Genomic DNA, 26,839 nt, shown 5'->3' on the forward strand with positions numbered 1-26,839 from the left:
ATATATATTATTTTATTTGAATTCATGGTGTAGTTATTTGTTCATATGTATATATATATATACATACCTCATGTTTCTCTAGTTTATGTTTTTATTTTTTTCTTTATATCTTTTATTCAACTAAATTCATTAGATTTTAATTCTTACATGGTTTTTTTTTTTTTAAATTTGGATAAATTATTCTTCTAGACGCTGATTTTAATTAATTTAAATAAAAGTTAATATTTGTAATTTGTTTGTTCTTTTAGAAAATTTTGCAAAACCATGTTTCTAATTTAACTCTTAAACCATTGTTACAAACACATTAGGAAAGTCATCTTAAAAGTGTTAAAATAATAAAATATCAAGCTCCATAAATAAAAGATGTTTTATATCAACTAGCTAAAACTAGTAATGATCCTAAAATAAAAAGTAAAGCAATTTCTTTAGCAACACATGGGATTGAGAATTTTGAATTCTTATTAGGTATGATTATTTGGGATGATATATTGTTTGCAGTTAATACTGTTAGTAAAGTTTTACAATATAAAGATATGAACATTACTATTGCATTAGATCAGTTAAAATGTCTTATTTCTTTTTTTAATGAATATAAAAAAATAAAAATAAAAAAGTTCACATCTGCTATGAGTTTTGCTTAAAAGATTGGCAATGAAATGAATCTTAAATATAAAAATCTCAACAATGTCTCAAGAAAGATTAAATAATGCAGTAGTTTTATCAAATGAGAAAGATTTATTATCGAATCTTAAATATAAAAATCTACTTAGTAACTTTGCATTTCGAAATACCAAAAAATTAAATTTTATATAAAAGTCTATTTTTTAAAAACTAATATTTAAAAAAAAAAATTAGGGCCCAAGTATTTTTTTTCTACCTAGAGCCTTAAAAATGGTAGAGACAGTCCTGCATTTGATCAAAATTTACACAATTGCCTTGTTGTTTATGCTTCTGAATTTAGAATCTTGTTAACTAAATTGCATGAGCAAAGTAATAAAAACAAAAGTTGAGTTGAGGTTGCTTCTAGGCGAAGTTAAATTGAGGACCAATTAATGGACTATAGCAGAGGTTCAGAGGTGTCATATTAAAAATAAGTTGCTGTTACTTGTTTCTTTATTTTAAAAACCCACCCAACATTTTTACTTTAAGTTCCCACTTTCTACCCTCCTTGATGGAGAAAATAATAATAATTTTTGGACAAAGTAATATTTTGGCCCTTTGATGAATGAATAATTGCCGGATGACCTGATGATCTCGAGCAGAATGTAAACATACAGCAAAGAAACAAGAAAGAGAGGATACCATTGGGCAGTACAAGAGTTTCTTTTTATTTCTCTATGAATTAAAAACATTAGCTCTTTGTATTTTTCTTATAGAGGATGCCTTTAAACTTTCTTTGTGCAATGTGAGCTGTAAAGGTGATACCAGTATTAGCTTCTTTTCTTTTTCCTTCTTTCAATTCAAGTTATTGCTTTTTTTCTTTTTCTTTTTTATTAATTCTTTAGCTTACATCTATCAGTCTCGGAAGTAATTCAAGAACAAGAGCTCTGCTATAAATAAAATAGGTATAAATCATAGATTCCTCTATTAGATCTTTTATATGAATTAATTATAATCTTGTGACTCATTTATACGGTTTGTATGTATTAGTAATGAAATTGATTTGTTTATTAACATTTACAATAAGACATTTAAGGTGCGTTTGGTAGGCAGGACAGATTCGGATCGGACAGGATTGGACAGAACAAGTCCGGATCGGACAAGATAAAATAGTGCAATCCCGTGTTTGGTATAGTTCCGGACTAAGTGATGAACTAGTTATTCCATATTTGGTGCATGATTGGACTATTTTATAATTTTTTATTTTTTTAAAGTGAAAAATTTTTAAATTCTATTTATAATTACAATAAAAAGAATATATTTAATTAATATTGTAAATTAATGTATTTGTATTTACATATGAAATTTAATTTTTTATTACATTCACAAACTATATTAATTTATAATTTTAAAAATAAATGAAAATTATATTATATTATAATATTTTATAAATAATAATTAATTAAAAATAAAGATAATTAATGAAATTTTCTAATTGTAATATATTTTTTTTTACATTGTAATTAAATTGTAATTTTTTTTTTTACACCCACAAATTACGTTAATATATGGTTTTCAAAACCAATTAAAATGAAATTATAATATGTTAAATCATATATACAAATAAATACGATTTCACATACTTATATGCATACAAATGTATATATTTGATTTTACAATGATAATCTACTTTTATGCCAAATAAGTAAATACACCCATTAATAGTAATCCAAATAAACAGCCGATTATAAAACATTACGCCACTCATTGTTCAAGTTGGCATGTGTATATGAGGTGATATTTTGTATTGGATTTGCCTCATTTAGATTCCTCATCATTTATTCTACATACTCAACATATGCTATTTTAGCTTCTTCAGTTTTATTATAGGTTTGATATAAATTATCCTTAAATTATTGCACTTGTTGATGATATTCAGGCCAAGAATTAGATATCCCTGGTCTTCTACCTTTAAACACGACACAAACTCTTCTCCTTGCCATTCAATGTTCCTGCATATTATAATAAATGATAACATAATATAATAATATTATTAAACAAAATAGTAATTAACTAAATCAATCAAGTGCATATTAATACACTAAAACATAACACATGCTTCATAAAAGTGTCTTTACATGAATAATTAGATACCAACAACCATTACCCTACCACAAATGTCCATAAACAACCATACAACATATGTCCATAAGGTTCAAATCCAAGTGTTCATAATTATCATCCCCTCATACATAGTCTTAAATATATGATCCACAACGATACTTAGTAATTTAAAATATTGACAAATCTAAACAATTGGTTTCTTTCAATGACAATAATTAACTTTCGTGATGTGGTTTCCAATTTATGGATTGTAGTAGTGGTTTAGAGGTGTCATATACAAATAATAGTATTTGAGACCCATAGGTTGTGTTATCATCAAATCGCCTTAGATGCAATCTCTTTGCCTCATCCGTGATACATCTACATGAGATTTGTTTCACTAAGGCCTAGAGGAGATTTGTTACTGCGAGCAAGGCTATAAAGATAGTTGGTGTGGAGCTGTTCTTGCAATAACGGTCATATATGGTCTTGGAGCTCAGTAATTAAAACCTAGGCTAGAGGATTTATCACCATTACAATGGATAAGGATGTTCAATATAATCCATTACACTCTGCATTTGCTTGTATGTTTTCTTTATTTTAGTGGTGATGACTAACACCCTTAGGTTTTTTTTTCTCTATTAAGGAATATTTCCACATAAAATCTGCGTTTTAATTTGTTGATTTTATGTTTATTATTTTTGTAATTTGGGTATGAGACAAATGATGAGTGAAGTATATTTGCTAGTGGCTGCAGAATTATACACATAGAGGGGGAGGAGATAAAGCAGCTTGCAAGCTGAGGCTTTGCATCAGGTTTCCTAAACTCTTGATGGAAAAGTCAAAATAACAATAATTGCAAACTCCTCTTGCTTTACACTTGAATTGCCACTAGCTTGCTTTGAGAAACACCAAGGAAAATTCTTCACAAAATAGCTTCAACTTTCATCTTACTAGGTCAACAAGTCAAACGAAGATAACTTTCTCTCTGCAATCAAGCACGCGCTTCTGTCAGCTGAAATTGAGTGGGGTCAACAAGTCAACTTGGAAGCTCATTGTTTACTTCAATATGTACTAAAAGTAATTGTGTCGTCGAATGGAATTGTGGGATCGCCGATTAATACACATAACGAGGCAAAGCAATAAAAAATAAAATAAAAAATAAAAATAAAAAAGCAAGGCAGAATTTTCCTAGACTTTGTTTTTGTTTCCCCCCCCCCCCCCCCCCCCCCCATTCTACAGATTGTTTTGGCCTCTTTATTAGTCTTTTCTTTTTGACATGTTCAAAAAGGCCCTGCTATAGTAATGGTCTTTTTTTATTATTATTATCTTCTTCTTTTTTTAATTTCTATTTCTTAAATACACTTTTTGTTGGATAGGATGCTGCTCGCTTTATAGGTGTTAAGAAATTTCACGGAAAACCAATCGATCTGGGTTAAGCTTGGTGGCCAAAAAAATTGCCTACGAATTTTGCAGACACAGAAGATCCAGATCTTTTGGATTTATAAATAGAAAAAGCAAAAACAATCTCTATTCATTTTCAGAATAAATTTGCTCTGTTCTTTTTTCATAAACATTATTTTTCCTTCCTTTGGACTTTTCACATTTTCGAAAGGCCAGGCCCCCACTAAATGTACGTCTTCTTATCTTCTATTGGTCCACTCATTTAAAAAAATAATAAATAAATAAAAACTTTTAATGGTCAATTGGTCAATATCTTGGATCTTGCCAGTTTATCCGCGTTAAGATTTAAATTTCATGCAAAACCGATCGACTGGTCTGGCTTAAGCTTGGGTTGACTCGTACGTCCCGATCAATATAAAATTCCATCCGATACAAAAATTAAAATTTATTCTTTCTTGGTCAATAACGATCATTCTCGATCAATATATAAAAATTTTGATACATTTCAAGACGGGATGTGTAAAAGATTTATGGTGGTAATAAAACATTATTGATTTTATGTAAATTGCATTTCTTTAGGTGTCATTTTTTATTTGTAAATGATATTTTACTGCTAAATAATTAGTGGTATCTAATAAAGAAACAGTATTTTATCAAATAATAATTAATTGATTACTATTATTATTTACAAAAACAGTTTGCCACTATATTGAAAAGATAGTTTCTGTGACAAATTAAATAACCATGGTTAACCATGGGCATGTCAGTGACAAATGGTTAAATCTTTGAAAAATATGTCACATAGAGTTCGTTTGGTATGAAGTATTAAATTGTATTGGTATGAGTTGTATTGTATTGGATTGTACTGGAATATATTATACTATATTTATGCTATGTTTGGTGCTGGATTATATAAAATAATATAGTGTTTGGTATATTTTGGTATTGTACTAGATTATTTTTTATTATTTATCATTTCTTAAATTATTGCTATTAAAAAATAAACATTACAAAAATATCTTATATTTATCTTTCCATTTTAGAAAAAATAAAATAAAACTTTGGCCATATTTAACTTCAAAAAATTATGGGATGGATTAAATTTTCTAATATAATTTTATCAAATGGAAAACAAAATAGATTTAACTGACCCAGAAGATAATATAAAAAATAAAAATAAAAAATTTATAGCTTATCAATTCTTCTAAAATATCATCATATACAAAACAGAGATCAGCCCATTTGAAATTTGCTTATACAAAACCCATGTTTTTCATCACTGTCATTATCATAAATACAAATTTTAAGACCAGCCCATTTGCAGTCTTCCAAGAAAAAGCTCAAACATGAGAGATATACAATCCAAAGACAAGCGATTCTAAAAAATAAAAATAAAAAGCATTAACCAAAAAGAAATAAATAAATACAATACCTTTTTCTTCTTTTTTGCAAATCCTTGTGGGGAAAGGCAAAAAGAATGAAAGACTCAACAAGGGTCTCTCAATAATTTTTTTGGGTGGAGAAATGTGAGTTTATTTGCATTGTTTGTGTTTTGTGTGCCTTTTGGGAAATTTTGAGTTTTGCAATTTTGCAAAGATAGAAAGGCAAAGAAATAGAAGCTTCCAAGGTTCTAAAAGTGGGAAAAAAATGACAAAAGAAAATGACCCCACCCAAGAAAGTGGGTGATTTCATTAGGAAATCTGAATCCAATTCGAGGAACCATTGCCTTAACCCATAGGTGGGCATAACTGATGTACATCGATCAAATCAAAGCAGTTTGATTTTGGATCGGTTTTTGTGTTTTAAGCAGTATGATTTTGTTTCTCTCTCTCTCTCTCTCTCTCTCACAGGGTAGAATTCTCTCTCTCGCACTCTCTCTCTCTCTCTCACTGGGCAGAATTCTCTCTCTGTCACACACACACAGAAAGAAAGCCAAATAAACAGAATTCACTCTCATTAGGTAGAACATAACTTGGTATAACATGGTTATGAAAGCGAAAAAAGAAAAATTGGGTGAAATTGGTGAAAAAAAAATTACAGATAGATGAGATGTGAGAACCAAAAAAAAATAAAAATTGGAGAAGACTTACCAAAGACAGAGACTGGTGGAGGAGAAGCAGGGTCAGCGTAGATGGGTTGTATTAGCTTATACAGAAAAAAGTACTGTATTAGGTAATACATCATGACCCACATAAAAAAACATGGAAAGGTATTATGTATTCACGTGTCATTGAATGCCAAACATAGTATTACTCAATACAATTCATTCTAATACATTGTACCAAACATGGCCAAATAGGTACCGTGACAACCGTATTGTGTAACTGTAGCTTTTTGTGCAAAAGAAAATAAAGTCGCAAATATAATTAGTGATAATGATATGTCACTAAGGGCCTGTTTGTTTCATCGGATTGGAAAAGATTGTGTCCCAGTCCGGTGTTTGGTAGCAGCAAATAGAGAAACAGATAAGTTAACCGCTATAATGGAATAATCCCCCTAGAGGAGGATTAAACTAACCCGTCTCTCCCCCTAGGTCAGCTTTTTATCCGAAACTCATCAAAGGCTCTTGTTGGTGTCTCCCGTTGGTATCTCTGGCCAGATTAAGCTCCCCGAACTGTTCGCAGCTCTCAGAGTTGAAACCCCCCGATGAGTAGTGTTCTTCTTCTTCTTCTTATTCTTCTCATTGTTGGATCTATAATGTCTCCTTCATATTCTGCGTTCTTTTTCTTCATTTGCATTCTTCTTCTTCTTCTTCTTCTTCTTCTGCGATCTGCCTTCATCTGCTTCTTCTTCTTCGTTTTTCATTTTATTTCTTTTTAGGGCTTCAATATGCCATATTCCTCTTCTTCGTTCTTCTTCTTCTTCGATCTGGCATATTTCTTCTCTTCTTCTTTTTTTTGTGATTATGCATTCTAGAAAAATTCTTCTTCTTCTTCGTTCTTCTTCTTATTCGTCTTCGTTCTTCTTCTTCATCTGCATTCTTCTTCTTCGATCTACCTTTGTCTGCTTCTTCTTCTTCGTTTTTCATTTTATTCTTTTTAAGGCTTCAATCTGCCATATTCCTCTTCTCCATTCTTCTTTTTCTTCTTTGATCTAGCATATTTCTTTTTTTCCGTGATTATGGATTCTATAAAGATTTTATGTGGGTCATCTATATCTCGACTGAAATATTTTTGTTTTCATTTTTTTTTTATTGGGTCTTTTATAGTTCGTGAGAAATTGTAGCCATTCTTTCGTTCATATTCAGGAAGAAGGCTTACTGTTGTGGTCTATGTGAACAATTGTGGCAAGGTAATATAATCTTCATGTTACTTTGCCTAAATGGTTTCATTTTAAAATTGTGGATGTCAATGGTAGTGATTTTAATTTTGTTTTCGCATGCCTGGCAATAAGAATTTATATTTTCTATTTTTATTTTTGGGTTTTGTTTGAATTACTTGTTCTTAAAGTATGGTTTTCTTGGTTGAAGAAAGTATGGTGTTCTAAAAGTATGCCTGGCAATAAGACTTTATTCTTGAATTTGTTTCTGCCCTTGTTATGTGAATGGTGTATTTGGCTGGAGGAATAAACCTCATGTTTTGATTTCACAGGTTTGTATTGGCTCTTTTGATTGGGATTATTTCATCGCGTTGAAAATTTATGTGTTTATGTGTTGCTGCTCATTTGGCACCAAGTATACCAGCGTTAGTCACAGGTTTAACTACTTCTGTATTAGTATATGATGAAATTAGACTTATATTTTTCTTTTTTCTTTATCGCTTTATCTTTCTTTATGTTTTATATTCGTTTGGTGTTCAGTGAAAGCAATTGCTACTCCATTAGCATTTAAAGTAAATGTAATTCATCGCTATATAGTGAGAAGAAACAGGTACATACATTACGATATTTTGATTTTTGCTCTTCAACTTATTGGAGATTTACTTGATTCTTGTTCATCACCTTATTTATGCTGTTGATTCTTGCCAAAATAAAGAAAATGTTGGCTTAGTCTTCAGTTTTTGGTGCTTCAGGAAATTCTTTTGTCAAATAGTGCAAATAATTAACTTACTTTTGATGAATTGATGATTAGTCATCTTTCTCAAAAAAAAAAAAAAAAAAGAATAGCGAAATAACGAATCTAATAATCCCTTGGTTTGGCATTACTTCTATCACTATAACTAATATCAGATGTATTAGTTAATTAGTCAATGATCAGCATAAACACATGCACAAACAAAATTAGAATTGAAAATTCCAATGTCTCTTTATTATGTTACAATGTTCTGCAGTTTGCTTGGGTAGAAGAATAGGAGCCACCACTACCTTTAGTATTCTTCTTTGATGTCTATGGAGATTTATCATTGCAATAGTAATTTTGATTTGGTTGAATTGAATAATTATATCATGTATTCTCGGAGTTTAAAATAAGATGTCGGTTCTTGTTGTGCCTTCATGGCATTGTAGATTCCATTATGGCATCAAAAGGCTAGCAACAGAGCAAATGGAGTAATTCTATAGGTTTATCATGTCATTTTTCTTTCTAGACCATTTTTTGAGAAAATGAGGCATTATTACTTTTCTGTTTCAAGTGTTAAGTGTACTTCGACAATTCTTAAATCAATGATGTTTTTTTCTTCTCACAATTAGTAATTACAGTGTATGTATATGATTTACAGCTTTTAGAAAATGTTGAGATTTGGGATATATTTTTTATAATTGCTATTGCATGGCTATGATTGGAATTGTTGAAATCTGGTTCCTCTCGTTCCTTTTTGGTAATAATTGATATTTTTTTTTTTTTTGGTAATAAGAGTTTAAATATTTTCTTTGATACGAACCTAGGATGACCTGCTCCTAAACCCGTATTATATTAGCCCGGATCTTTAATTAAGTTCAAGTTCTAATGGAATGGACCTCAACCCCTAACCAACCTGTGGTTAGAAACCTTGGTATAATGTAGACGCCACAATAGGGGATGGAAAACCTATTGATAAGTCAAGCTAAAACAACCAATTCTCTAATGGTGTTTTAGGTGTTCTCAGAGAACAAAGAGATAATTAATCTCACAAGTATTTTCTCAATCAAATCAAAGTTGTCAAGTTATATCATTAATGAAAAATAAGCCTTTAAATAGGCTTTGAAAGAAACAAAATAAACCCTAAAAACCCTAGGAAAAACCGGCCACACAATGAAGAAGTCTACCTTGGCCGAAACTTTCCTTTTCCTAATCTAATTTGGATTAATTAATTCCTTTATTTTGAATTAGGAATTAATTAATTTACAATGAAAATAATAAAATAATAACTTTCCTAATCTTATTTGTCCAGAAAATAAATAAATAGAAACTAAAAATAATGGTAGTTTCCTAAAACAAAAAGTAGAATAAAATTAGGAAACTAAAATACTAGCTTTTTTTGATCAAGTTGACTTTGATCAATCTTTGACCTCTTTGAGCTTCAAATCAGCTTCTAGATGCTTTGTAGGATGCCAAATAAGCTGAATATGAAGTCCCACACGTTGCCCATGCTTGGAAAAATAAGAAAAGGCTAAAACAGTAAAATACAGTAAAGCCAGCAAGCAATACAGCAAATTTGGCCAAATTGTTGAGGCTGTCCGTACAAGCCCTTTTTGATTGCATTTGAGGCTGCTTTAACTTGATTCCATGACCTCTTAGGCATATGTATTGAACCCATAAAGCATTGGAACCATTTCATGCTTCCCGGACTCCAAAAATGTATCAAAACCGTCACCCGGGTCCGTATCGGCTTCCACCACTTGGATGCTTCGAATAGGCTTTGTATCTTCAAGTATGAACAAGCTCTGTTGAGATTGATTAACCTCTGTATAAATACTCCCATTTTGCCCTTAAATCTCTTAATTTGAGCTCTTTTGATTGGCCTAGTCTTCATCCGTGTCAAGTCAGCACCCCAGCGGGTTATCGGTTGAGCGGCCTCGGGCGGAATCACATCATTCTTTAATAGCAACCAAACGCTTGTCTAAAATATTTTTCAGAATAATACTTGAAAATTTGAGTTAACAAAAACGATACAAAGGATATTTAACAGGAAAACAAGCAACATGTATAATGGGAGTATCTGCAACAATCAGAAAACGAAGGGCATTTGTGAAAAAAATTATAGATATATGAAATGTTTGTGTAAGTCATCCAGAGAATAATATTATATGGATTATCATTTTATTTGCTAATTTTAATCGATCCCCTAAGTAATTACTCTAGCATTATTGTCTCTCAATAAATTTATAGTTTACTTAGATATATTAGGAATTATATATGAAAAGATATATATACAATAAAACACCTTTATAGTGATACTCAATATAGGAATAACATTTATATAGTCATACAAAATTTTGATCCCAACAACAGCTGTAAATAAGAATAAACTTCATTTATAATTTTTTAGTCGCCATCTTAAAGAACTTGCCTCTATGTAGTAATAATTATATCTATATTGCCAAAAAAAAAAAAAGCATGTTATATTAGATTGAAGGTTTAAGAAGAAATACAAATATTTATCTAAAGTTGTTTAGGTTTATGTAATTGTAAAATTTGTATTGAGAGAAAAACATTAAAGAGAAAGCAAAATTTTAGATTTTTAAGATGACTTTTCATATTCCCAACACATGGATACATGTACTAGTTTTTTGAACTATATCTATCTCTTTCATCAACGTCTATATTTTGAATTTAACATAATCCATAATTAATTATTAATGTAGTGTATGTTTTACCTCTAGTATCACTTGCATTAAGGATAACTAAGTTAAAACATAATTTTTGTAACTAATAAAATTAGTTGGGTCTCAACATGATAACTATAAAAAGATTTTAGTATTGTGTGTGTGTGTGTGTGTGTGTATATATATAACCAAACCCTTATATGGTCGACATAATGGTTTAAAACCATTAGAATTTCTTTTTTAATTCTTCGAGTCTCTTTAAGGATTAAAATTTTAAAATATATTTATATTTTTTTAGATCTTTTAACGTTTACTTTTACTCACTAGGATTTTTGTACATTACTAAACTTATATTTGGTTACTAATTTGAATTTTATATCTTAACTCTCGATGCTAAAACTATAAGATCGATCTAATATGAGCCTAAATATATATATATATATATATATATATATATATATATATATATATATATATATATATATATATATATATATATGGAAACGGCTCCTATACCAAGCTTTTTGACACATAATCTAGTCCCTTCAATTAATTTAATTTAATGATTCATATTTGTCTCATTTATTTTTTAACAACATATTTTATCTTTTTAACCTTAAATATTTCATATCCATATCTAAACATCATTTACTGTTTACCTAATTTATTTATTAATTTTCTTCTCATCAAGAATAAAAAAGAAAAAAAATAAATAAATATATATATATATATATATATATGAAGAAGAGTTTCATGGCTTTATTGATTTGTAGTACCAAAAATTGTATGTTTTTTTCCTCTTCTATTCAAAAATAAAAGTGAGCTTACTATATACAAAAAGAAATGTTTCAAATTGTGAAATAGAATATATTTCATTTGTTTATCTTGTAAAGGATCCTTCAACTTAATCGTTTAATCATTTAAACAATTTATTGTAAAGAGATTTCAATGCTATAAGTATCTATCTCAAAAAATTAAACAAATATACATATATATAGTTTAAAAAAATAAAAAATTAAAGGGGTGGGGATGGAGTAGAGAAAAATTATTTTGGAAGCAACATATAATGTAAGTAAAAAAAAAAAAAAAAAATTGGTATTTGAATATGAATATAAGAGATTTAAGAGTTGTTAAAAAATATATATAAATTATTATATTAGATAAATTAAAGGGCTTGGATTATTTATCAAAAAGTTTGGTATATATGAGGAATACGATCTAATTGAGGAAGACAAAGAAGGAGATGAGGCTTACAACCAGGGCTTGGAGCAAGAAGGAGATGAGGACTTGAAGCGAGAGGAAGATGCAATTCTTCATATTAAAGAGAAAAACAATTATTTAGATAAGGGCTTCGTAATTGTTCAGTGAATGTTCAAATGAGGGCTTCACAAAAGGACAATTTTTCAGATTGAATAGAATGAGAAGCCATTGTACAGATGAAGGCTTCAACTTACAGACAAGGGAGCAGAAGAGTTTCAGGCGCATAACATGATCTAGGTTAAGGGAGTTTCCTTTTGTTGGACTGTTAAAAAATAAAAGAATAGTAAACAAGCGCTCTACCTCCTGCTTTTTAAACTTTTTTTGTAATGCTATTAAAAATTTGAAAATACTATTAAAATATAAAAGTCTATCTAATTAATTTAACCAATACAAAGTTAATTAAAAACCCTATCATTTATTATTATTAATAGTATTTTTTAAAAATGCTATAATTATAAGGTATAAAAACTCATTTATTATAGTGCCTTTATATATATATATATATATATGTGCGTGTGTATATATATATATATATATAGTTTTGCAATAAAACGGTATCCAAACATTTGTTATCACATGCGCGCACAGTAAATTGCAAGTGATTTGCTTATAATTGGTTATAGATAACAAGTAATCTGCATGTAACTTGGCGTGCACCCTAATTTGTTAGACATCTCAATAATTTTTTTCAACAATTTTTTTTTTTTTTTTGGTTCAAGTTTATAGTTCATAAAAAGCATGTAACAAATTTAAAGTTATTTAAGATATCTAACAAACTCTAACTTGAAGAATTGGTACTGCTTGAAGATTTTAGAATTATCTAATACATAGGCAGCAAGCAGAGGATTGGAGTTGGTGAAAAGAATATTGACAAATCTAAATATTTGGTATCTTTCGATGATAATAATTGACTTTGATGATGTGGTTTCCAATTTATGGATTGTAGTAGTGGTTTAGATGTTTCATATACAAATAATAGTATGTGAGACCCATAGGTTGTGTTATCATCAAATCACCGTAGATGCAATCTCTTTGCCTCATCCCTGATACATCTACTTGAGATTTGTTGTCACTAAGGCCTGGAGGAGATTTGATACTGCGAGGAAGGCCATAAAGATAGTTGGTGTGGAGCTGTTCTTGCAATCACGGTCATAGATGGTCTTGGAGCTCAGTAATTAAAACCTAGGCTAGAGGATTTATCACCATTACAATGGATAAGGATGTTCAATATAATCCATTACACTCTGCATTTGCTTGTATGTTTTCTTTATTTTGGTGGTGATGACTGACACCCTTAGTTTTTTTTTTTTTTTTCTATTGAGGAATATTTCCACATAAAAATCTGCGTTTTAATTTGTTGATTTTATGTCTATTATTTATGTGATTTGGGTATGAGACAAATGATGAGTGAAATATATGTGCTAGTGGCCGCAGAATTATACATATAGAGGGGGGAGGAGATAAAGCAGCTTGCATACTAAGGCTTTGCATCAGGTTTCCTAAACTCTTGATGGAAAAAGTGAAAGAAGAATAACTGCAAACTCCTCTTGCTTTACACTTGAATTGCCACCAGCTAGCTAGCTAGCTAGATTTAAGAAACACCAAGGAAATTCTTCACATGATAGCTTCGACTTTCATCTTACTTGGTCAACAAGTCAAAAGAAGATAACTTTCTCTCTGTCTGGTGAAATTGAGTGGGGTCAACAAGTCAACTAGAAGCTTACTGTTTACTTCATAAATCGTCAATATGTACTAAAAGTAATTGTGTCGTGGAATGGAAATGTGGGGTCGCCGATTAATACACATATCGAGGCAAAGTAATTAAAAAAAAAAAAAAAAGCAAGGTAGAATTTTCCTAGACTTTGTTTTTTTATTTTTTATTTTTTCCCATTCTACACGATTGTTTTGGCCTCTTTGTTAGTCTTTTCTTTTCGACATTTTCAAAAAGGCTCTACTACAGTAATGGTCTTTTTTTATTATTATTATCCTTCTTTTTTTTTTAATTTCTACTTAAGAAATTTCACGGAAGACCGATTGATCTGGGTTAAGCTTGGTGGCCAAAAAAATTGCCTATGAATTTTACAGACACCGAAGAAATTTCTTGGACGCGGAAAGTGACTTCCAAAGAAATTTTATGGAAAACCGATCTGGGTTATGTTTGGTCGATGAGAAAATAATTCCAGATCTACAAAGGTTTAGGATTTCAAAATAGAAATGCACAAACGATCTCTCTTTGTTTTCAGAAGAAGAAGCTGAATTTTTCCATGGCAAGCACAAGTAGTAGTGCTTCAACTAATCAAGGTCATATAATCAAATTAAAGCCTGAAAAGTTCCCAACATACGAATCGCATCTCTCTTCTTTTCGTTCGTCTACTTCAGCAGCCCCTGACTATAAATACGACGTGTTTATAAGTTTCAGAGGCGAGGACACTCGTAATGGATTCACCGGCCATTTATATAGTGTTCTCAATGATCAAAATGGAATCAACACCTTCATAGACGACAGAGAGCTTGATAGAGGAAAACCGATTTCTCCAGAACTCCTCCAAGCAATCGAGGACTCGAGGTTTTCCATGGTCGTTTTCTCAAAGAACTATGCTACTTCGAGTTGGTGCTTGGATGAACTAGTACACATACTTGAATGCATAAAACCCGGAAAATCCATTATTCCAATCTTCTACGACGTTGATCCATTCGTCATTCGGCATCAATCAGGCACTTATGCACCAGCCTTTGCTGAACTCGAGAAGAAGCACCGGGCAGAGAAGGTTAAAAAGTGGAGATTTGCGCTAAGTGCAGTCGCCAATATCTCAGGCTGGCATCTTAAAGATAGGTTTGCCTTTTCTCTGCCTCCCCGGTTTCTCTAAAACTCTGAAAATCTAATCTCTTCCGTTTTCTGCAAGAGTTTTACTAGCTTAACAAATATTATATTTTCAAATAAATATACAAGATAATATGTATACTAATGTGTTAATAATATCTATAAGGGTACATAATTGCACTTTAATACCCAAAAAAAAAAAAAATTGTATTTTGATAGGTTTTAAATTTTGTATATTGGCCTTGGCTTTAAAACTCGCTCTTTCAGGCTTTCAATTTTCAATTTTTACTTTTATTACAAATTTGGGGAGAGGGGAGCTTTTTTACCTAGATCAAGGTTTGAATCCTGACCAAATCTGTAGGAAGGAGTACGACTCTCAATTTCCATTTTGTTGCAATTTAGTTGAATGGTTGTGACTGCATGCCTTGGTATTAAAATGCAATTCTCCAAAAAATACAACATACCAGAGTACAAGAATTTTAAACTAGAGTACTAATATGCATTAACCTTTATGCATTTTTTAAATACAAAAAAACTTTATGCATTTAATAGATTCAAGTTTCAAAGCTTTGTTTAACAAAAAAAAGAAAAAAATATAAGTTTCACATAATTATTCAAAAAATCATCTATTATTGCATCCAAACTAATTGTTTCAGCAATTTCTTTTTCAATATTGTATACAACTAAAAAATATACTAGAAACCCATCTTTCATTTTCCTTCCAGAATTTAAAATAGTAATATCCATTTTCATAAAAAATGCATCAAATGTTTTTGGCTTATCCATTAGGTGAATCTAAAAATTATTTGTACAATAGTAATCAAAACAATATAAATAATTTGTCAATTATCATCCTACTAGTATTAACCTACAAATAATTTATTGTTGAATAAATAAATTACAAACATGTAATAGTTCAAAACACCATTTTCACAATTTTCACTGTTTATTTTAAAAAACACTCTTTATTTTAAAATTTTATTTGGAATGCTCTTAAAGTGCAGTTATCTAGAAAATACAGCATACTAAAGTAAAAGATCTTTAAAACTAGAGTACTAATATGCATTAAACTAAATATATTTTTATATATTCAAGTTTCAAACATTCTTGTAACTGTTCAAAAAAAAAAAAAACAAACAACTTTCCAAGTTTTGCATTTTAATTCCCACTATTTTAGTTTATAGATACTGTGTGTACCGTTTTTCTTTTTTTCTTTTTTTCTTTTTTTTTTTTAAATTTTTTGGTAAAGTACTGTTTTTCTTCCTACTGGTTAAAATGTCAAATTGAACTTTCTTTTTTTTTTTTTCCCTATCACATGCACCTCAAAATTCATGTAATCTGCATGTAATAGGGTAATGGATTACATGTAATCCGCATATAACCACATGTGATTTGTGTGGTTTGGCATGCACCCCAATTTGTTAGACATCTCAACATTTTTGTTCTTTTGCTTTTTTTTAAAAGTTTATAGTTTTTTTTTTTTCTGTTTTTAAGTTCATATTTGATTGTATAAATAACTCAAGGCATCAAATTTATTGTTATTTGAAATATCTATGAAACTTTAATTGCCAGTTATTAAAATTAATGAACATTTGTAGTAGGCAAATTACAAATAATTTAAATAAATATAAAAATAATAATAATAATAATAATTAAAATAAAATTAATAATAATAATTAAACCAAAAACCTTTTTTTATGAACTCTTAATTGTTCAACCAAACTGAGATAGACCAAGCAACCTTAAAGTCTGATCCGCAACAAAAAATAATAATATAATAATAAATAAACAAATACAAGAAGGATGTGTGGTTTTTGGTTGGTTTGTTGTTGGTTGGCTGCTCAAAGCATGTGTTTACTCAGCATTTGATTTTTCCGTGTTGCAGAAGTGAGGCGAAATTTATTCAAAACATTGCTCAAGATGCATATCAAAAATTGACAAGAAATTTTGAAGGTTTCAACGATGAAACAATTAATCAAATATCTCATATATTGACGGGAAATTTTAAAGGTTTCACCAATGAAATAATTAATCAATTCCAGTTGGATGGAAGTACTAACCAATTCCAGTTGGATGGAAGTGCTAATCAACTCCAGTGGGTTGGAAGTACAGATTTTAGTTTGGACGACGATGAACTTGTGAACGATGTTGGCCTTAAATACGATGCCTTTTTAAGTTTCGATATTGGTGATGACACTGTTATGAACTTTACCAATCATCTTTACAAAGCTCTCCGCAGAAAAGATATTCTCACCTCCATGGAGAATGAAGATCAATGTGATAAGGGGAAAGACATCCCGCCAAAACTCCTGCAAGCAATGAAAAACTCAAGGCTCTTCATCATCATCTTGTCTACAAACTATGTTGCTTCAAATTGGTGCTTGGATCAACTTGTCCATATTCTTGAATGCGGGGGAACATCTGTAACTAGAAAAGTTTTCCCTATCTTTTATAATGTGGATTCCTCTATGTTTCAACATCAAACCAACAGTTATGAAAATGCCTTTGCTGCACATGAAGAAAATTATGAGCACAACCCTGAAAAAGTTGAAAGATGGAGATCTGCATTAGCTGAAGTGGGCAATCTCCCAGTCAGCTGGGATCTGACAAATGGGTAAGTACTAATTATATGATTTTTCCTTCAGTGTAAATTTTGCATTAAAGATATGACTTTGGTAAATGGTGCACTCAGTGTGCCATTTCTTTTGAGTAGTAGTTCTTCAAACCGACAAGGCTTAGCATGCAACTTCTCCGTGTCTTTTGTTGAAAAAACATCTTTTTATTAGCAAACTATGAACACTAAATTACTACCACAAATAACCAATTTAAAAGGAAAACTAAAGCAATTAAACAGGCAAATTAAATCAACTAAATCAATCTCTTGTTCATATTCTCCATCAATTACTACTGCTAACTGATTACTTTCATTGAATTGTTTTCCCTTTTGTAGGAGTGAGAAAGAATTTATTACAGACATTGTTGGTAAGATAACTTGCGAATTGAATAAGAGTCCAACGACTCCTGATCCGAAGCCGGTTGGAATAGATTCTCGAGTGCAGGAATTATTATCCATTGTGGATACAAGTGTGATGGATGTTCGCATTATAGGGATATGTGGGATGGGTGGCATGGGCAAGACAACTGTTGCCCGTTTCATTTACGAGAAGATTTACAATCAATATGAGGCTTACTGCTTTCTTACCAATGTAAGAGATTTTTCTGGAAAACGTGATTTGGTTTATCTACAGAAAGTACTACTTTCTGATCTAGGGGAAGAAATAGTAATCGTAAATGATCTACAGCAAGAAATTGAACAGATTAGGCAGAAATTTTGTAATGTAAAGTGTCTTATTGTCTTAGATGATGTAGATATGTTAAAGAAATTTTATTTCTTGGTTGGAAAAGCTAATTGGTTTGGAGTTGGGAGTAGAATTATCATAACAACTAGAGATGAAGATTTGCTCAAGTCAATCGGAGTGAACAAAATCTACACGTGTAAAGAATTAAATTGGCCTGAAGCTATGGAGCTTCTTAGCTTAATTGCTTTTGGAGAAAAGCAGCCTTTGGATGGCTATGAGATGCTCTGCTACCTTCTTTTGAATTATGTTGGTGGTAATCCATTAGCTCTCGAAGTTGTAGGTCGTTACTTACGTGATAAAAGCATCACGGGATGGAAGGATGCTTTGTATAAGATACATCCAGGCAGAGAAATACAAGTACTTCGAATCAGTTATGATTCACTGGATGAGGAACTGAAAGAAATGTTCTTAGATATTGCATGCTTTTTTAATGGGAAGAAAGTAGATCGTGCTCTGGAAGTACTCGATTGTTGTGGCTATCACGCCAAAATTGGGATGGCAATCCTCATCGACAAGTCTCTTGTAACCGTTTCAAACAACATCTTATGTTTGCATGAATTGTTACAACGACTTGGCTGGGAAATTGTTCGCAAAGAAAGCCCTAGAAATCCTGGTGGACGGAGCAGGTTGTGGGATCATAGAGACATCAACAGAGTAATGACATATAATTGGGTAAGAGTTCATGTACAGAGCTTAAGCCACTCAATTGATAAAAAGATAATATTTTATTTTTATTTATTTTATTTTTTTTATTGCACCCTGCTTATCTTTTACTTTTGGATATTAGGGAACAGAAAATATTAAAGCAATGGTCCTGGACCAACCTCAACTACAATGCAGCTGGTGGAAGCCCGAAGCTTTTGCACGGTTGAATAATCTCAGATTGCTTAATATTCGTTGCAATGTGAACCTCTCCGAAGGCCTGGATTGCCTTCCTAAAAATCTAAGATTCTTAAAGTGGAGGGCATATCCATTAAAATCTTTGCCATCAAATTTCTATTCATCTGAACTGGTTGAACTTAACATGTCCCACGGCCAAATTGAACGACTTTGGACAAAAAAAGAGGTATAGTTCTGCAATAGTACTGTCCATATGCACTTTTCTTTTTATTTCAAGTACATCAACATGACAGCTAATATTTTTCCCCCTTTTTTTTTTTTTTTCCCTCTATTTCTTCAATCAGATTTTCAGTAATTTGAAGTTCATCAAACTCAGTCACTCCCAAAACTTGATAAAGACTCCAAACTTTACACTGGTTCCGAATCTGGAGAGATTAGTTCTTGAAGGGTGTAGAAACTTAGTTGAGGTTCACCCTTCCATTGGAATTCTCACAAAACTTCGTTTATTGAATTTGAAAGATTGCACAAGTCTTAGGAGTCTCCCAAATTTCATTTCAATGGAATCTCTTGAAATTTGTATTCTTTCAGGCTGCTCAAGTCTCAGAAAGCTTCCAAATGTGGTTGGAAATTTGGGAAGCTTGTCACAATTTTATTTGGATGGGTGTGGAACAACAACAGAAAACCAACCCAAATCAATATTCCAATATCTTGGTGAACATCTATTCAATCCCAGAAATCGGAATAATCTTGAGTGTTTACTTTCCAACATCCCAAATGTAACAAAACTATGTTTAAGAAACTGTGACTTACCAGAAGGAGCTATTCCTAGGGAAATCAACCGCTTAACTTCATTGCAGGTATTAGATGTAGGCAGAAACAAGTTTATCAGCTTACCTGATAGCATCAGCCAGCTTGCTAAGCTAAAATTTCTTGGATTGGCACACTGCAATCTTCTTCGAACTATGCCAGAGCTTCCTTCCAGTATAGAATATGTAGAGGCAAGAGATTGTTCTTCCCTGGTGACTCTGTCAAATGCATTCAACGAAAGAACTTGCACAGATTTGACTCTCAGTTTCATTAATTGCTACAAGCTAAAACAGAATCAAGACATCCAAATTTTGATGGTGACTTTGTTGAAAGCATACCTCCAGAATCAGGTTTCTCTTTAATTTTCTGCATATGTCTTTCTCTGTTTGTTCCTCTCTCTCATCAAACGTCATTGGTTTCTTGGTGCAGGAACTCTCACATCTAACTGGCCATTTTGATATTGTTATTCCTGGAACTGTAGTTCCGGAGTGGTTCGGGCATCAAAAAATGGGACCTTCAGTCAGAATAAAATTGCCTAAAAAGTGGAGTAATAATAATTGGATTGGATTCGTCTTCTGTGTTGTTTTTGATGTCTTTGAGAACGTTCCTGTTGTCGAAGATCATGACTACCTGAAATCAGAAAACTCTCAGGAGATCACTTGTCAATTGTACACCGAGGAAGGTCCTATAAGCACTGGTTTTGGCTTTAACATCTCAAGGGGCACTCTCATTGAGTCAAGTCACCTTTGGGTACACTATATATCAAATGGAAGCTTCAAAGAAAGAATGGCTATGTGGAATAGAACTAGTTACATTGAAGCTTCATTTGGAACAGGAAGCCAATCCTTGGATGTTAAAAAGTGTGGGTTTCGTGTTGTATACAAGCAAGACGTGGAAGAGACGAAGAATAGAAAATTCCAGTACATCTTCCCTCCAACTGAAGATTTGGGTTTGGGTTTCTTCACATTTGATACTTAAGTTTGACACTTTTTTCTTTCTGGATTTCAATCATTTAGATGTTGATGAGCTTGCCAGAGGAGCTGCGTAGCAACTTTGGTGATCAAGGAACTGCATACCAAATATTGAGACTTTGACACTTTTCTTTCTTATATTGATTTGCATCCTCTTTCTTATATGAAACTTATAGTTCACTCAACTAATTCTTTGTTAGTTGATGATTTCTTTATCTATGTATCTCAACTTTCTCATCTCTTTGTGAACATCACTATATTTCAAGCTTCTTAGGTCGTTTGGTCGAACCTGCAATCACCATCAATAAGCTACATATCACATGCTCTATGGTATTGTGTATGTCAAGCTCTCTGTAATTATACAGTAGAGTTAGAAGTTCATGTCAGATTGCTAACTCGACTTCAAACTTATGTCAGAGGGCTTTCCCTGACATCATCTTGTGCGACTTTGGTAATATTGCTTGGGTACAATCTGCCCTGGAGATTTTTTGATAGACCAGCCAAGTTCTATACTTGGATTGCATATTGGCCATGTTCAAACCAAGGACTTGGTTGATTTCATACAAGTATAATGTCTGTTAATAGGCTTTTTCTTCATAGACACCTTACCATGTTTGCATGACTTGTTCAAAACCCAACCAACCTTCCTCTTCCTCTTCCACCACCTTTAATTGCATGTCATATGCTTTCCTGTGTTGTTGTTACTATATTTCAAGTTTATGTTTTTGCTTTTTCATTTTTTTCTTCTTTTTTTTTTTTTCTTTTTCTGTTGGTGTTCTTTTTTTCTTTTACTTTCTTATTTAGTCGGATTTTTCTATAATGGGATAAAGCTTTGTGCTTATTCTTTTAGCTGGTAATCTGTTTATTCAACCCAGTGTTCAAATTATCAACCCTGATGTATTTTTAATTAAGAGCCTATCTTTCTCTCTAAGCTGTTAAACGGAAAGAAGCAACTTGGACAAACAATTATGATTTTTCCCTTTTGGTTTAGAATCATATAACACACTGTTATGACTGGTTATCTATCAAATTCTGATAGTTTTGTTCTCCAACTCATATTTTGAAACCTGAAAATTTATCTGAATCCTGTCATAGGAAATCCAATCTAGTTTTCTTAATATATATCTGAAGTGCTAAGGTTTGCCTCCTTATAAATAGGTGCATGTGCTCCTTGTTTCAAGCTACTGTTACAATAACATAACATTTTCATTATTTGTGTGATGTCATAGAAGCATATTTATATCATTAATGTAGTTGCTTGTAAGAACAACTTTGCATCATTTTTATGTCATCTAAATGTTTTTCGGACCTTCTTTTTTTAAATTGAACTTATTTCTGAAAATTCAAATAAATAAACCGTATGCCAAAAGGTTTAGAAGTATTGCATCTTTATTTTCTCTACGACTCCTAACTTGTGAGAAAACGATTTATATAAGACCGGTTCTACTGTATAATTTATAATCTTATCATCACCTTTTAGCATCAAAATCTCTTTTGGCTGCTCATACATGAGAAGGAAGAAAGTGAATATGTTTGGCCAAAACTGGCAATTTAATGGAATTTTTGGCTAATCTTGTCAGAACAATCATGTAATTTTAATTGGAAAAGAAGCAATATAGGTCTCTCTCCTCATCATGGATGATATTTAATGGAAGATTTCTGTTAAATTCCTCCAATTTTATTTTAATTATAGTTCAATCCATACTTATAAATAATCATACTCAAAAACTTATTAATTTTTTTTTCAGCTAATTTTTACATTTAAAAATTATAAATATAAATTATAGTTATGAAAAACCCAAAATGCATGAATGAACTTTATCTTATTCGGCTATGCATAAATTTATTTGTCAAAAACTAATATGTAATGAATTACCCAAAAACAAAATAATAAAACGAAAAACAAAAATAAAAAAAACTTAGGAAGTGGGAAATTAAGTGATTTGTGATTAATTAGCAAGCACAAGATTAGCAATCTGAAGCAACTACTTCAACTTTTTTTTCTTTTTTCCAATTATATTGTCTAACAAAATACCAAACACCAACTTCTTTACCAAATGAAAAGGCTGCGCACGCATCGAATTTAATATTTTGCTTTTGTCTTGCACCGTAATAGAGTTTAGTAAGTTTAAAGATCTAAGTCGACCATTAAGCGACTGAATCTGAATAAATTTTCAAATCGACCGTTTTAACCAAGATATATGATTAAGGGTCAGGCTATGAGTTAAAGACCCGGTCGCAGATTGAGATGGGAGATCAAAAACACAAAGAAACCAGGAAACTAGACTACTTTATATTTCAAATAAGCAACAAAATAAATTAGATCTTCATATTTCAGGTTAGAATTCACAAAGAACAGAGTTATGACTTGGTGTTTGCTATTAGATTAATGGTAGCATTGAGAGGAATAAGAAGAGCGGAGGGAAGGGAAGGAAGAAGAAAGGAGACCATATTCCTCGTTTCTCAGTAGAAAGATGAGGGGAGAGATTGAAGGGTGCCTACCGCTCAAATTAATCCCTCTAAAATGGAAGAATTAAAGGAACAATTGAAAAATCAACTTAACAATTACACTTGCGTTTACATTTTTATCTACATAGTAAAATAGTAATTATTCTAAGACATTAAGGACCAACAAAATGATAATATAGTATTAAATGAACTTTCTTGCCTTCCACTTTGTACCATAAATACCAAAGACACGAGAATTTATGTCTCCTCCTACTACACTAACATGGATTAAAACAAAATTTTCTCCTCCATTCCCACTTTCCATCACTCCTAGGCTATACATCCTTTCTATTTTCTTTCTTCGCAACCAAACATAAGCTAATGATCGATAACTCAAAACATGATCTAACAGTCAAAACTCTAATGATCGATCATAAAACAAAGCGTCTATCAATACTTTAAAAACTCTTAAACCCATTCTTCACACAGAACCAAAAGAAACCTTTCCATAAAAAAATTTCGTCATTCATCAAAGAAATTCTGTTGGCAATCCAGTCCCTGTTTCGACTCGTGACTGCAATACAGCAGAATGGACATTAATCTACCAATAGAGGACAGAAAAACACAACCAGTCAACAAAGTTAAACCAAGTTAGAATTTTCATCATGGGGTTAACGCGGGCACCGGAAGAAGCACACAAGGTTCATTCGGTTAGGTTAGTTACCTCAGCAGATGCAGAGGTCAGCAAGGAGTTGGTGAAGCTCTAAATGAAGGCTCTCACCACTGCATAGAAACCAACAGCTAGGGTTGGAATTTATTCGCAGAAGCAGATAACACAACCAAGAAGAATAAAGCTTATTTATTATCATTATTTATTTCAAAATAACTGATACAATAATAATAATAATAAAGAGCTTCTTAGCCGCCAAAGAATCTAGTCAGACTTGTTTGGTTAATCTCAAACCTGAAACATTCCTCTTCCTCCTCTTCTTCCAAAATAGACCCCTTCATCCATCATCCCTGCCGTGTCCATTTTCCAAATTAAAATAGTTGCAGGAACATTGCTTCCTGTGAACGTCTTCCTGGAATGGACCGATGAAGCAAAAGCTCCACTTAAAGGTTGGAACGTCCAGGCCATTAAGGTCTCATATCAAAGAGAATATGGCTTCCGCTTTTCCTTGCGGATGTTGCAATAACCTGTTTCAGCTGCATAATCTCACAGTGCAAGCCACAGCTTGTGCCCAGAATTTGAGCCTTGCTTTAACATCCTCTGGATGATCACCTGTACGACAAAATAGCACAAATATCAAAACCATTTTTTTACTCCGATTTAGAGTGATTTTATTGAATCATGAATTAATAAAATCAAGGCATAGACGAGCCCTTTTCTTATGCCAACTATGAATTTCAAGAAGACAGACAATTCATATATCATATCTATATCTACAAACATAAAGCCACACCATGCATTCTTAGCAATTTCTATATCCTTTTTTCTTAATCATAGAACCTAAGTTGGCATTCAATTCACAACAAAACAAGCAGACTAAATCACACTTGACTCAACTTCCTTTCCAATTTCAGGTAACCTATACACCATTCCTTATGCAAAAGAGACCCAAACAGCACCAACATTCTAGCTTTCCAAAAGCACCCAGTTTATCTTACCTCATCTAGAGTTAAAACCCCAAACGTACTAAATCAAAATCTTCACCCAATATTACAGTTTTTTTTGTTTCTAATCTTCCCCCAAAAAAAAAAAAAAAAAAAGACACGAAAACAATTCACCATAACAAAAGGATCGACCAAATACTGGAAAAAATCAGTTCAACATTCAGCGTGAGAAGCACAAAGATCAGATAAATTGAACTAGAGCAGAAACAAAAACAAGAAATTTTAAATTTTTAACCCACAAAAACAAAATTTGAAAACTTTACAAACCCAAAAAGAATTACTAACCGGGACTAGAGATCTTCCAATTAGCAATCGGACTCGACACCGGAGAGCACGAATCCGCAGTCGGCGCCGGAGAACTCTCAGGCGACTTCTGTTGGTCATCATTAAACTTCTGACTCATGGAATAGCAAAGCTCAAGCGCAGGCAACGTGTTGCAGAGCTCAGGAATCTCGTCGTAGCTGAACCCAAATCCCAGATCCAAACAACCTTTGAGCTCATCAAGATCTTCATCCGTCAAGCTCTTGGTCCTCGTCAGATCGTCCTCATCCGCAGCCTCCACATACGCTTCAAGCAAAACCTGGTTCTTCTTCTTTTTCTTCTTCTCGTTCTTCATTCTTGGCCAGTCCTCCTCGTGTTCTTGGCTAACCAAAGAAGATCCAGAGGAGGTTCTAGATTGGTCTGTGAGGGTTTTCTCATCTGGGTTCTCTTGGTATGGGCTTGTAGAGAATACCCATGATTCAGATTCAATGGGAAATACTTCCATTTCTCTCTCTAATTTCTCTCTCTCTTTCTTGTTTGTTCTCTGTTTCTGTTTGTGAGAGCTTCAGAGAGGTGGGGAAGCTACTTTTAAAGCTGTAGCTGCTAGCAAGAGATAGAACGCCTTTTGTTTTTTTTCCCAATTTTTATTTTCATAATTTTGCACTGAGGTCCTTATATTTTGTGAATTTTACATAATCTTCGCGTGTTCGTAAAAATTCATAAGAATATCTCTTTTAAAATTTTTGTTCTTGCTATAAATGTCATTACCTTTACACAATTTTTTTTTTTAGATCTACCGTTTATATTTTAAAATTTTCTAATAAAACATAATCAACATATTGGACATTTTCCCATTTAATGTGTTTAATTTTAAATGGAAATTCAAATATTTATATTATATCTAACAATGTGTTAAATGAAAAAGTTATTGTTTTTTAAAATGATATTTTTGAAGTCGAATTTTTTAATTTAATAGGAAAAAATTACTAAACAATATGTTTAAAACATTGATGTCATAAGTAAAATAATAACTTTTATCAAATAAATCATATGTGCTTTGTTGTTAATAACTTATTGCATTATGTTAGTAATATAACCATTGTATATTGGATAAATAATTTTGCATTTCTCAATTATAACGCATTATTCTTTTTATCATTGGAACATAGAAAAATTTTTAAATTATATTTAAAATTTTCGTTTTCTCATCAAATCCTTTTATATGTTTGATAAATTAATTTTGATAAAGTTAAGCATCCACATTATATAAAATTATATAGAATAAAATTTTTTAAAAAAATGTAACTTAAACTTGTTGTATGATTGGAACAATTTGACAATTGAAACAAAAAAAAAAAAAAAGGAAAGTTAAAATGCGTATCAAATAAATAAAGAGCAAAACCAAACTCTAAAATATGTTAAATGAGATAGAGAAAGAAAAGTTAAATTCAAAAAGTGATGATTTCGTAATTAATGAAAACTATAGGAGCATATCAGCAAACACATAAGATCACAGGGGTATTAGCATATAATCTCCTTTTATGTCATGATGGATGAAACGATGGATGTGGAACGATGTAGACAAGCATGGATAATGTAGATATGTATGG

The 26,839-nt window shown here is 31.6% G+C and overlaps 2 protein-coding genes across 4 annotated transcripts; one reads left to right on the forward strand and one right to left on the reverse strand.

The window, feature by feature from the left end:
- The first annotated feature begins 13,990 nt into the window (after positions 1-13,990).
- Positions 13,991-21,371, forward strand: LOC107421794 (TMV resistance protein N-like). Its single transcript, XM_060815603.1, has 6 exons — positions 13,991-14,881; positions 16,755-17,483; positions 17,820-18,900; positions 19,016-19,294; positions 19,413-20,225; positions 20,305-21,371. Exons 1-6 carry the CDS (start codon positions 14,313-14,315, stop codon positions 20,851-20,853), a joined length of 4,020 nt encoding a protein of 1,339 aa, XP_060671586.1. The 5' UTR covers positions 13,991-14,312; the 3' UTR covers positions 20,854-21,371.
- Positions 21,372-23,472: 2,101 nt separating this feature from the next.
- LOC107404017 (uncharacterized) lies at positions 23,473-25,807 on the reverse strand. 3 transcript variants are annotated; one of them, XR_001580400.4, is made up of 4 exons: positions 25,254-25,807; positions 24,259-24,576; positions 24,019-24,077; positions 23,473-23,868 (listed from the first exon to the last, which is right to left on the reverse strand). XR_001580400.4 is itself a non-coding variant. In XM_016010951.4 (2 exons), the coding sequence occupies exons 1-2, from the start codon at positions 25,732-25,734 to the stop codon at positions 24,497-24,499; spliced, it is 561 nt and encodes a 186-aa protein (XP_015866437.1). In that variant the 5' UTR covers positions 25,735-25,807; the 3' UTR covers positions 24,139-24,496. The 3 variants fall into 3 exon arrangements, 1 of the variants encoding a protein (XP_015866437.1); XR_003053938.3 differs by having other exon boundaries at positions 23,473-23,895; XM_016010951.4 differs by lacking the exons at positions 23,473-23,868; positions 24,019-24,077 and having other exon boundaries at positions 24,139-24,576.
- Between the last annotated feature and the right edge of the window lie 1,032 nt (positions 25,808-26,839).

The sequence above is a fragment of the Ziziphus jujuba genome, chromosome 3, assembly GCF_031755915.1.
Source record: "Ziziphus jujuba cultivar Dongzao chromosome 3, ASM3175591v1".
NCBI classification, from domain to species: domain Eukaryota; kingdom Viridiplantae; phylum Streptophyta; class Magnoliopsida; order Rosales; family Rhamnaceae; genus Ziziphus; species Ziziphus jujuba.